The sequence below is a fragment of the Larus michahellis genome, chromosome 28 (genome assembly GCF_964199755.1).
Source record: "Larus michahellis chromosome 28, bLarMic1.1, whole genome shotgun sequence".
Taxonomy (NCBI): Eukaryota; Metazoa; Chordata; class Aves; order Charadriiformes; family Laridae; genus Larus; species Larus michahellis.
In genome coordinates, this window is record NC_133923.1 from 1192306 (window position 1) to 1204510 (window position 12205).

The 12205-nt window shown below is 61.7% G+C and overlaps 2 protein-coding genes across 3 annotated transcripts; one reads left to right on the forward strand and one right to left on the reverse strand.

Moving 5' to 3' along the window:
- The first annotated feature begins 11 nt into the window (after nt 1–11).
- On the forward strand, nt 12–7062 carry LOC141735072 (uncharacterized). 2 transcript variants are annotated; one of them, XM_074567526.1, is made up of 6 exons: nt 12–52; nt 640–722; nt 2694–2766; nt 3842–3955; nt 5066–5123; nt 5388–7062. In XM_074567526.1, exons 2-6 carry the CDS (start codon nt 715–717, stop codon nt 5969–5971), a joined length of 837 nt encoding a protein of 278 aa, XP_074423627.1. In that variant the 5' UTR covers nt 12–52; nt 640–714; the 3' UTR covers nt 5972–7062. The 2 variants fall into 2 exon arrangements, with proteins under 2 accessions (XP_074423627.1, XP_074423628.1); XM_074567527.1 differs by having other exon boundaries at nt 52–112.
- ZBTB45 (zinc finger and BTB domain containing 45) lies at nt 6817–12205 on the reverse strand. The gene is made up of 3 exons (XM_074567521.1): nt 12126–12205; nt 9712–10688; nt 6817–7748 (listed from the first exon to the last, which is right to left on the reverse strand). The coding sequence occupies exons 2-3, from the start codon at nt 10649–10651 to the stop codon at nt 7375–7377; spliced, it is 1314 nt and encodes a 437-aa protein (XP_074423622.1). The 5' UTR covers nt 10652–10688; nt 12126–12205; the 3' UTR covers nt 6817–7374.

Sequence of the window (12205 nt, forward strand, 5' to 3'; positions counted from 1 at the left end):
ATCAGCTTTGCGAGTACTTCAGCATCCCTAGAGCCGGTCCGGAGTCACTCCGGTTCGGCCGCGGTGGGACGGGGGAAGCGGGGGGGGATGGAGGCGGCTCCGTCCCGACGGGGTCTGCCCGAGGCGAAGGGGCAAGGCTGGGATGGGGGAATGATGCGACTAGGTGTCGATGGCGGCCCAGGGCTGGGTGGGCCTGGGGCAAGGCCTGGACGGGGCCTCGGGCGGGGCCTGTTGGGGCCTCGGGCTGGTTCTAGATGGGACTTAGGGCTAGGCCTGGATGTGGTTCCAGATGGGGCAAGGCTTGGCTGTCAGCCTGGGGATGGAGCTCAGCCCCGTCTCTGGGCTGGCCTTGGGCCTGGGCCTTGGGCCTGGGTCGAGGCCTTGGCTACAAGCTGGCTGTGGGCTCGAACCTGCCCTTGGCTTGTGGTGCGAGCCGGGCCTGGGTTCAAGTCCCTGGTGTCACCCCGAAACCACCGCCCTCCCTCGAAGCTAGCCCTCGACCGTGCCTGGCCAGCCCCTCAGCTCCCCCCATCCTACCCCGATGACCCCATCCCACCACCCCCCCGCACTACCCCCAAACCTTCTGTGCTTCCCTCCACGCCCCCATCTCACTCTCTGCCCCATGTTTTTGCTTCTCAGGCGGTTTAATGCCCGGTTTCACCCCCAGAGGAGAAGCCTGAGGGTCTCCAAAGGGACTTTGTGGTCCTCAGAGCCATGTGCAAGTGAGTAAAAACACCTTAAAAATACTTCATCTTGCCGTTCAAGGGGACGATTTGAAGCCGGTGCTGGGTGAAAGTTGCTGGGGGGGTTGTACAGGTGTTTGGGGGCGAGCAGTGTGGCGGATTGAGGGCAAACTGGACCAAACTGGGGCTACCCTCACTATCCATGGGGGTAAATGTCTCCTATCCCCCCCAAAAGCACCCAAATTTTGGTCTGTTTTAATGATCAGCCAGAGGGATTGGGGGGGGGACCCCCAAAACTCAAGGGGGTTTTGCACCCTAAAACCAGTTAGAGTCCTTCTCCCCTCCCCCATTCCCAGTTTGGGGGGTTCCCCCCAGCCAGCCTCCTCTTGCCATTTTTGGAGGGAGGTCTATTCCCCTCCCCCATTCCCAGTTTGGGGGCAATTCCCAGTTCCCTATTCCCAGTTAGAGTGATTTAATCCTCTCACCCATTCCCAGTTTGGGGGGGTGGGATTCCCATTCCCCGATTCCCAGTTTGCAGGTTTATCTCCCTCCCCTATTCCCAGTTTCGGGGGGATAGCCACACACCCCCTCCCCCATTCTCAGTTTGAGGGGGGTTCCCACTGCTAGTTCGGGGCAGGGGAGGGTGTGTCCCATTTCACACCCCCTCTGTTCCCAGTTTGGGAGCCCCTCTCCCAGTTTGGGGTCTCCCTGCTCCATTCCCAGTTCACAAAGGGAGGGGGGTCTCCCCCTCCCCACTGTGGGGGCCCAGTGGGACCCCCCAAGTCTCCCCGGCTCCTGTGTCACCCATGGGTGTCCCCACTGCACACCAACGAGGATGTGACACCCAACTGGGAGCTACTGGGGGAGGATGAGGGGGACACTTATGGGTGCTGAGCCACCACATCATTTCCCACCCTGGGGTGGGGACACCCTTGGTTGGTGATACATCCCAGGGAGGGGGACATTTACCCCCTGTGTGTCCCTCGGGTGCTGGCATGGGGTGGGAACACCTGTGACAGGGCCCCCAGCATGAGTGGGGCACGTCCACTCGACCCCCTCCTTTTCCACCGCTGCCGCCAGCTTGGCCTGGCTCAGGGTAGAGCCCGCCCAAGGTCCTGGGAGCGATGAGGAGGAACTGGGAGCACTGGGGAGGGACTGGGAGTGCTGGGGAGGCTGGGGGGGTGGACACGGCGGCGCACCATGGGGTTACTGGGAGTGCTGGATGGCGGGACTGGGAGCACTAAGTGGGAACTGGGAGCACTGTGGAAGGACTGGGAGCGCTGGGGAGGCTGGGGAGTGGGCATGGCGGGGTACCAGGGAATTACTGGGAGCACTGGGGGGGAGCTGGGAACACTAAGTGGGGACTGGGGGGGCTGGGGGGTTGGACTGAGGGGGCACCAGGGGGTTACTGAGAGTACTGAGGGGGACTGGGATTGACGGGGGACAGAACTGGGAGCACTGGGGAGGGACTGGGAGCCCTAAGTGGGGAGTGCCGGCGAGGTTGTTGGAGTGGACGTGGGGGGGCAGCAGGGGGTTACTGGCAGTGCTGGGGGGGGACTGGGAGAGCTGGGGGACAGAACTGGGAGCACTAAATGGGGACTGGAAGTGCTGGGGAGGCACTGGGAGATCTGGGAAGGCTGGTGGGGTGGACATTGGGGGCCACCAGGAGGTTACTGGGAGTGCTGGGGAGCAGAGCTGGGAGCACTGGGGAGGTTATTGGGATTACTGGGTGTTACTGGGGGTGCTGGGAGGGTTACTGGGAGCAGTAGGAGCCCCAGAACTGAGTTATTACTGGGAAGGTCGGCTGGGGGAAACCAGGATCACTGGGATGTTACTTGGAGCTCTTGGGAGGCACTGGTGGTTACTGGGAACGCTATGGGGAGCCACAGAATGCACTGGGAGAGCACTGAGGTTTACTGGGAGGGCACTGGGTGTTACTGGGGGTGTTAGTGGGAGGGCACTGGGAGTTACTGGGAGCACTGGCTGACAGTGGTGTCCCTGTCCCCTCAGGCACCATGTTCCTGGCCGAGGGCCCCTGGGCGCCGGTTGCCCCGGGGGCAATGTCCCCCCCACGTACCCCCCGGTGAGCACCCATGTCCCCCTGTGTCACCTCGTGTCCCCCCATGTCCCCCTGTGTCCCCTCGGGTCCCTCTGTGTCCCCCATGTCCCCCTGCACCCTCCTGAGTCCCCTCCTGTCCCCCTCCATGTCCCCAGGTCCCTCAATGTCCCCTGGGTCCCCTCCATGTCCCCTGCAGGTCCTCGGGTCCCCCTCAATATGCCCCCGTGTCCCTCAGTGTCCCCCAGGACCCCCCTGTGTCCCCACTACATCTCTCTGTGTGTCCCCAGATCCCTTCACATCCCCTGGTGTCCCTTTGTGTCCCCACTATGTGCTTCCACATGTCCCTTCACATGTCCCCCCATGTCCCTCCATGTGTCCCCCCCGTCCTCATCTCACTCCAAATGTCCCCCCATGTCACTCCGCATGGGTCTCTGTGTCACTTCCAATGTCCCCGTGTCCTTGTGTCCCCCCACGTCCCTGTGTCCCTCCGCATGTCCCTCACGTCACATCGCATGTCCCTCCATGTATCCCTTATGTCCCTCCACGTGTCCCCCATGTCACACTGCATGTCCTCCCATGTCCCCATGTCACGCCACATGCCCCCCATGCCCCTTCATGTGTCCCCCATATCACACCACGGGTCCCCCTACATCCCCATGTCACTCTTGAATGTCCCCCGTGTCCCTCTGCACGTCCCTCATGTCCTTTTGTGTGTCCCACGTCACACTGCGTGTCCCTCTGTGTCCCCCATGTCCCTCCCCGTCCACCATGTCCCTCCATGTGTCCCTCTGCATGTCCCCCATGTCCCCCCACATGTCCCCCATGTCATACCACGTGTCCCTCTGTGTCCCCCATGTCACACTGCCTGTCCTCCATGTCCCTCCTCATGTCCTCCATGTCCCTCCACATGTCCCCCGTGTCCCACAGTGTGTTCCTCTGTGTCCCCCATGTCACACCACGTGTCCCCCATGTCACACAGCATTTCCCTCTGTGTGTCCCCTATGTCACACGGTGTGTCCCTCTGTGTCCACCATGTCCCTCCACATGTCCCCAGTGTCCCCACACCCTGCCGCCCCCTCACTCTCCCCTCTCTCCACAGCCCCCACCCCCCTGCAACCACCCCTGGTGCTACCACTCCCCGATGCCACCTGCCACCAGCCAGGTGTCCCCACCTCCCCGCCGTCACCGGAGTGCCACCGCTGCGGGGACTGCGGTAAGACCTTTGTGCACCGGGTGTCACTGAATCCATCACCAGGACCCCCAAAGGACCCTGAAACAGGGACATCGGGAATGGCCTTAGCTCTGCCCGTCACCATGGGGACATCGGGAAGCCACTGCCAGCGCTCCGGCCTTGTCACCCACTGGTGGGGACACAAGTAGCCCTTGGGGACATTAAAAAGGGTGCTAAATGTCACCCAATCCGTCATCACGAGCCCCAAAGGACCCCAAAATCCAGACATCGGGAATGACCTTAGCTCTGCTCGTTGCCATGGGGACGTCGGGGAGCCACTGCCAGCGCTCCACCCTTGTCACCCACCGATGGGGACACGAGTCACCTTGGGGACCCCTGAATTCAGCTCTGCCCCCCATCTGTGTCCCCAAATTCACCTCTGCCGCCGCACCCTGCAGCCCCTGGGACCTGGAGCTCCCCTTTCCCTGTCCCCTTAACTCCACCCCTCCCTTCCTCGGGGATGGGGGACACAGGATGAGGCCCCAAACTGAGGCAAAAACCTGCCGAAATGGGGAAAAGTGTGTCCCCCCGCCGCGGGTGTAGGGGGGGGGGGGAGGGGGGGGCACCATCGAGTCGCGGTCCTCCGAGCGGCACAGAGCGGCCCCTGGCGGTCCCCGAGCGCTTCCGGGGGCGCGGGGGCGGTGGTGGTTCTGCGGTGCTCCGGTGAGGTGGGGGGGGGGGGGACGGACACCGGAACCCCCCTGCCCCTCGCCGCTGCCCCCCCCCCCTCCAAGTCCCGGTGCCGCCCTGTCCCCGGTGCCCTTCCCTTTTCTGGGCTCCCCCTGGTGCCGGGACACCCCCGCAGGGGGCCCCCGATGCCACCTTGCTCCCCCTCCTCCACGCTGACCCCCTTTGCCCACCCTTCACCCTCGGTGCCCCCCCCGCCCCGTCCCACCTCCACCTTTATCCACCCCCCCAGTCTTCCCAGTTCCCCCCCCACCAGCCCACCCAGGGCTCCCCCCAGTCTCTCCAGCCCTGGCAGAGGGTGCCCCCCACCCTGCCCTGCACCCTGGATGCCTCTTTAGGGGGGTGTAGGTGGGTGCTTATCCCCCACCCCACGTTTTCACACCCCCCACCCCGTGTCTCCCACAGGCCATGGAGGAGCCGCCTGGTGATGGGGACAGCGGGACGTTACCCAGTGCCCACGGAGGTGAGCCCAGCCGGGGAGGGGGTACCGGGGGGGGGGGGCACCACAAAGCATCATGGGATTTGGGTCTGAGAGGGCACCAGGTGGCTTGGGAGGCAATTTGGGAGATCGGGGGCAGGGGGGGTTGGGCAGTGAGGGGGTGATTTGAGAGCTGAGGGGCAATTTGGAAATTCCAGGGATCAAGCTGGGATACTGGGGGGCAATTAGGAAGCTCAGGGAGGGCAATTAGGGATCTCCAGGGCGACGCCTGTCTCCGTGTCCCCACAGGCACCGTGAAGTCCCCAGAGACGGACACTTCTGAGAGCCTGGTGACGTCACCACCACTGCCCCCGTCACCCGGGCTGGGCTGGCCCTGGGGGCTGCCCCCCACGTCCCCCGCAGGTACCCGGAAACCCTACAAGTGCACCGAATGCGGCAAGGCCTTTGGGCAGAGCTCGCACCTGATGCGACACTTGGGCACCCACACGGGCGAGAAGCCCTACAAGTGTGGGGCCTGCGCCAAGAGCTTCACCCAAAACTCCAACCTCCTGCAGCACCAGCGCACTCACACCGGCGAGAAACCCTACCAGTGCGGTGCTTGCGGCAAACGTTTCGGCTGGAGCTCCAACCTCAACCGCCACCGCCGTCTCCACAGCGGCCAGAAGCCCTTCCAGTGCGGCCAGTGCGGCAAACGCTTCGGCGAGAGCGCCCATCTCCTGGAGCACCAACGCACCCACACTGGCGAGAAGCCCTACCGCTGTCCTGACTGTACCAAGACCTTCAGCCGCGGTTCCCACCTCGCTCGGCACCGGCGCCTCCACGTGGCTGAGCGAGGGCCCCGGCCAGCCCTGGCGGTGCAGCGGGGGCTCTGAGCAGCTCCCCAAGGTGAGGGGAGGAGGTGACAGAACAGATGGTGGTGTCTGTGGTGGCCCTGGAGAAGCAGTTTGCCCTGCTGGTAGCCATCGTCAACAGGAAGATTCATAGAGGACCCGTGATGTGGTCAGTGGCTGCTACAGCTCTTCTGTGGTGGCCACGGGGATATGGTTTGCCCTGCTGGTGGCCATCGTCAACAGGAAGATTCATGGCGGTGGAATATAGCATGGTCATTCTGTGGTAGCCATGGGGACATGGTTTGCCCTGCTGGTGGCCACCGTCAACAGGAAGATTCATGGAGGACCATAGCATGGTCATTCTGTGGTAACCATGGGGACATGGTTTGCCCTGCTGGTGGCCATTGTCAACAGGAGGCTTCATGGAGGACCCATGACATGGTCAGTGGCTTCTACAGCCCTTCTGTGGGGGCCACGGGGACGTAGTGTGGCCCACTGGCACTCATCGTCGATGTAAACAACCTGGGGAAGACCCATGATGTGGCCAATGACTCTATGACCTTTCTGTGGTGGCCCTGGGGACATGGTTTGGCTCCATTAATGCCTATTGTTGGCTTGTGGGGAACCCATGTAGGCAAAAGGCCATGGGACTGGGGACAAATGTGGACACAAAGACTTGGGGAGGACTCATGATGTGGCCAATGGCTACCACAGCCCTTCTGTGGTAGCCATGGTGATGTTGTTTGGCCTTTTTGGTGTCCATCAAGGACTTGGGAGGGGTCTGTGACTTGGCCAATGGCAACTACAGCCCTTCTGTGGTGGCCACAGAGATGTGGTTTGGCTCCACTGGTGCCCATTGTCAATACAAAGACTTGGTGAGGTCCCATGAAGTGGCCAATGGCTACCGCAGCCCTTTAATGGTGGCTACGGGGACATAGTTTGGTCCCATTGGCACCCACTGTCATCACAAAGACTCAGGGAGGTCCCATGATGTGTCCAACAGCTACTGTGGCCCTTCCGTGGTGGCCACGTGCCCACGGTTGGCCCCCACCATTCAGTCAGTGAGATGGCACGTGGGCAAGCAGTGAGGAGGGGGGGGAATTTTTAGGGAAAAAAATCGCCATAACGGCACTAAAACCATCCTTAAACCCGCGTGTTGATTGTCACCGCCCACCGGTGCCACCGAGTCCGTTGAACTGCCCCCACCACCGCGGTCTGGGGGGACAAAAACCACGTCACCGGGAGGGGACAAGCAGGACAGACCCCATCTCCTTCCATCTGTCCATCCAGGGCATCGAACCCATGGCTGGGGTGGAGTCAAAGTCCTCCAGGTTTCCCCCCGGGGTGCTCAAACAGCCCCAGGGGCTCATCCATGGGCACGGGGGAGCCCCCAAACCCACCCCCGCGGCAATTTGGGGGTGACAGGGACCCCCCTAGGGGCACCCTCACGCCGTGTGAGCAGGGCCGGCACCCGCAGCCTCAGCTCCTGGCCACGTTGCCAGCCCGGCTTCAGGTGGTGGTGGTGGCGGCGGCGGCGGCGGCCCCGGCGGTGGCCCCGGTGGTGGCACAGGGTGGGTGGCAGCGGCGTGACGCTCGAGGAGGGTGCGGTGGGAGAAGCCCTTGGTGCAGAGGCGGCACTGGAAGCGCTCGGGGCGGTGGGTGCGCATGTGGACGTTGAGGGAGCTCTTCTGGGTGAAGCGTTTGCAGCAGACGCCGCACTGGAAGGCGCGGACACCCGTGTGGGTCACCATGTGCTTCAGCAGGTAGTCACGGAGAGAGAAGGAGCGCCAGCAGATAGAGCACTGGTGGGGCTTCTCGCCTACAGAGAGACAACCGTGAGTCAACATGGATCAATATGGGTCAGCATGGATCAATACAGGTCAAGACAGATCAACGCGGGTCAGCATGGATCAATACGGGTCAACACGGATCAACGCAGGTCAACACGGCCCAATGTGGGACAACATGGATTGATACAGGTCAACACGGATCAGCGTGGGTCAACATGGAGCAATACAGGTCAACACGGATCAGCGTGGGTCAACATGGAGCAATACAGGTCAACATGGAGCAACACAGGCTGACACGGGTCAACATGGATCAGTACAAGTCAAGACGGAGCAACATGAAGCAACACAGGTTGATATGGGTCAACATGGATCGATACAGGTCAACACGGATCAGCATGGGTCAACATGGAGCAATACAGGTCAACATGGATCGGTACAGGTCAACATGGATCAGCATGAGTCAACATAGGTCAATACGGGTCAACATGGAGTAACACAGGCTGACACGGGTCAACATGGATCAGTACAAGTCAAGACGGAGCAACATGAAGCAACACAGGTTGATATGGGTCAACATGGACCGATACAGGTCAACACGGATCGATACAGGTCAACACGGATCAGCGTGGGTCAACATGGATTAATTCAAGTCAACATGGAGCAACGTGAAGCAACACGGGTTGACAGGGGTCAACATGAGTCAACATGGATCAATACAGGGCAACACGGGGCAACACAGGTTGACATGGGTCAACACGGTTCAATACAGGTCAACATGGACCAACGTGGGCCAACATGGATCAATACAGGTCAACATGGATGAACACGAAGCAACACAAGTTAATGGGTCGACATGGGTCAGCACAGGTCAACACGGAGTGACACGGGTCAACGTGAGACAACACAGGTCAACACGGAGTGACACAGGTCATCATGGGTCAACACAGGTAACATGGAGCAACATGGGTGAACATGGACCAACATGGGTCAAAGGGATCCACAGGTGAACATGGATTAACATGGATCAGAATGGAGCAACACAGAGCAGCATGGGTCAACGCAGATCAACATGGGTCAACATGGTTCCACAGGTGAACATGGATCAACGTCGGTCGGCACAGGTCAACATGGGTCAGCAGATCAACACAGGTCAACATGGAGCAACATGGACCAACATGGGTCACCGGATTAAGAAAGCGACACGGATCAGCATGAGTCAACACGGGTCAAAATGGGTCAACACTGGCTCAACATGGGTCAACAGAGAGTAACATGGGACAACATGGATCAACACAGGTCTACATGGGTCAAAATGGAGCAACATGGAGTGACATGGGTCAACACTGATCAACATGGGTCAACATGGATCAACACAGGTCAACATTGGTCAGCGCAGGTCAACGTGGGTCAACACGAGGCAACACAGATCAACGAGGGGCAACACATAGATCAACGCTAGATCAAGATGGGTCACCACAGACTGACGTGAGTCAGCACGTAGTGACATGGGTCAATGTGAGGCAACACAGAGTGACACTGATCACATGGAGCAACGCGTGTCAACACGGACCAACACAGAGCAACACGTGTCAATACGGATTGACCAGGAATGACATGGGTCAACACTTCATGAACACGGGTCAACAGAGTGATGTGGGTCACCACACAGTGACACGGGTCACCACAGAGTGACACAGGTCAACACTGATCACGTGGAGCAACGCGTGTCAACATGGACCAACCCAGAGCAACGCGTGTCAACGTGGATTGACATGGAGTGACACGGGCCCCCAACCCTCCACACGTCACCGCCATCACCATCCCCGTCCCAACGTCCCCACGTGTCCCCACTTCCATGTCCCCCCAACATTTCCCCGCCCTTCCATGTCCCCACCTCCCCTGTCCCCACAAGGGACCCGTGTGAGCTGGGTGGTCCCTGTGTCCCCACCATGTGTCCCCCCCGCCATGCATGTCCCCTCCGTGTCCCCTCACCAGAGTGGATGAACATGTGTTTAGTGTAGTTCTTGCGGGAGCTGAAGGTCTTCTGGCAGTGACTGCACTGGTAGGAGGGCTCAGGACACCGCGAGGGACCGGCCTGGGCCACCTCGGGGACCGAGGGGACACCACCCTCCGTGCCGCCCTCGTAGAGCGGTGGTGGTGGCACGAAGCCACCCGTTGTCACCTTGGCCCCGAATGCCGGCGCCCGCCCCGGCGTCTCCAAGCCCCCAGTGTCCTCGCCGGGCCAAGGGGGCAGGAAGGCGTCGGTGAAGACATCCCCAAAGAATGGTGGCTCCTCGGTGACAAAGGGCGGGGCGGCGAAGCCTTCCTCCCCGGTGACAGCGGTGGCCGTCCCCTCCTCCTCCTCCTCCTCTTCCTCTTCCTCCTCCTTGACCGGCAGCTGGAGCCGCAGCGGTTGCCGTTGCTTCCGGCTGTGGCAACTGGGCGCCGGTTCCAGTTGGCCGAAGCGGAGGTCGGGCTCCAGCGGTGGCTTGTGGCGGGTGTCGGCTGGGGCGGGGTCGGGGCGGGGCCGGGGAGGGGCCGGGGGCAGGACCTTGGGCCCGCGGCTCTGGGAGATGATCTGGGTGCACTCGTCGATGACGGTTTTGATCTGGAGGATGGAGGCAGCGGTGAGGATCTGGAGAGCTTCCGACTGGGCCACCACCAAGCAACCGCTGTACATGAACTCCACCAGCTGACGCACGGCGCCGCTGGGGACAACTGGTGGCACCTCAATGGCCGAGTGACCCAAAAGGAGTTTGTCGTGGAAGAAGGGGCTGCCGGCGGCCAGGACGCAGCGGTGGGCGCGTAAGGTGGCCTCGCGAATGCGAACGGTCACATCGCAGAAGTGGCCACCCAAGCGTTGGCCATTGAGGGTCTCCAGGAGGGAGCGGCTGAAGTTCTGGAGATGGATGTAGTGGACGGCCTCCGCCATGGTGGCCACCGGGGGCCACAGCAAGGTCTGGAGACACCTGAGGGAGGAGCAATAGAGTTTGGGGACATTGTATGGAGTGTCACCACAGACCGGGGACATCAACGCAGGGTGGAGAAGCCACCAGGGCATCACCGGGATCATGGGACGCCACTGAGGGCATCACCAGGGGGAGTTAAGGACACAGCTGGGGACACCAGTGAGGTGTGGAGGAGACACCTTATGGGATGTCACCATGGGCTGGGGACATCAACACGGGGTGGAGAAGCCACCAGGACATCACCAGGATCATGGGACACCCCGCAGGACATCTCCGGGGGGTTAAGGACGCAGCTGGGGACAGACAGGAGAAGACATCAGGGTGTCACCAGGATCATAACATGGCTGGGGACATTGACAGGGGGTGGACACACCTTAGGGGACATTGCTGGGGTCTGGGAAGACCCTATGGGGTGTCACCAGGGGCTGGCGACATCAACGGGGGGTGGAGAAGCCACCAGGGCATCACCAGGTTCATGGGACGCCACTGAGGGCATCACCAGGGGCGTTAAGGACACAGCTGGGGACATCAACGTGGGGTGGAGATGCCACCAGGGGATCACCAGAAGCTGGGGACATCTTGTGTCACCAGGGACTGGGGACATCAACATGGGGTGGAGAAGAGATGAGGGTGTCACCAGGGTCTGGGGACACCTTATGGGATGTCACCATGGGCTGGGGACATCCATGTGGGGTGGAGATGCCACCAGGGTATCACCAAGATCAGGGGACACCACTGAGGACATCACCAGGGGGTTAAGGACACAGCTGGGGACATCAACATGGGGTGGAGATGCCACCAGGGCAATGACCAGGACCTGGGGACACCCTATGTGATGTCCCCATGGGTTGGCAACACCCTGTGTGATGTCACCAGGGCTTGGGGGCACCTTATGGGATGTCACCATAGGGTGGGCAATATCAACGTGGTCTGGAGATGCCACCAGGGCATCACCAAGGGCTGGGGACACCTTATGGGATGTCACCAAGAACTGGGGACACCCTGTGTGATGTCACCAGGGGTTGAGGACACCCTCTGTGATGTCACTAAGGGCTGGGGACACCTTATGGGATGTCACCAGGGGTTGGGGACACTCTCTGTGATGCCACCAGGGGTTGGGGGCACCTCAGGTGACATCACCGGGGGCCGGGTGCGCCCTTTGGGGCATCACCGAGGGTTGGGGACATCGAGGTGGGGTGGAGAAGCCACCAAGAGGTTGGGGACACCTCGCGTGACGTCAGCGGGTGGCGGGGACGGCGCCGATGACGTCACCCGTGGGGGGCTCGGGGCCACCTCGCAGGGCGTCGGCAGGGGCCCGGGGACACCCGGCGGGACGTCACCGGGGTGTGTCACCCCCCTCCCGGGGGCCACCCCCCACCCCCCCAAAGGGCCCCGGGTGTCCGGGGGGGGCGGGGCGGGGGGCGGGGCCTCACTCACCTCCGCGCACCCGGAACCGCCGCCGGCCCCGCCACACCCGGAAGCGCCGCCGCCGCCGCTTCCGGCAACCGCCCCCGGGG

Coding starts and splice junctions, on each gene's coding strand:
- LOC141735072 (XM_074567526.1), top strand. Junction 3,956..5,065: donor CCACCGCTGCGGGGACTGCG/GTAAGACCTTTG, acceptor TGTCTCCCACAG/GCCATGGAGGAGCCGCCTGG. Junction 5,124..5,387: donor GTTACCCAGTGCCCACGGAG/GTGAGCCCAGCC, acceptor GTGTCCCCACAG/GCACCGTGAAGTCCCCAGAG.
- ZBTB45 (XM_074567521.1), bottom strand. CDS start 10,651: ATGGCGGAGGCCGTCCACTACATCCATCTCCAGAACTTCAGCCGCTCC. Junction 7,749..9,711: donor ACACATGTTCATCCACTCTG/GTGAGGGGACAC, acceptor GTCTCTCTGTAG/GCGAGAAGCCCCACCAGTGC.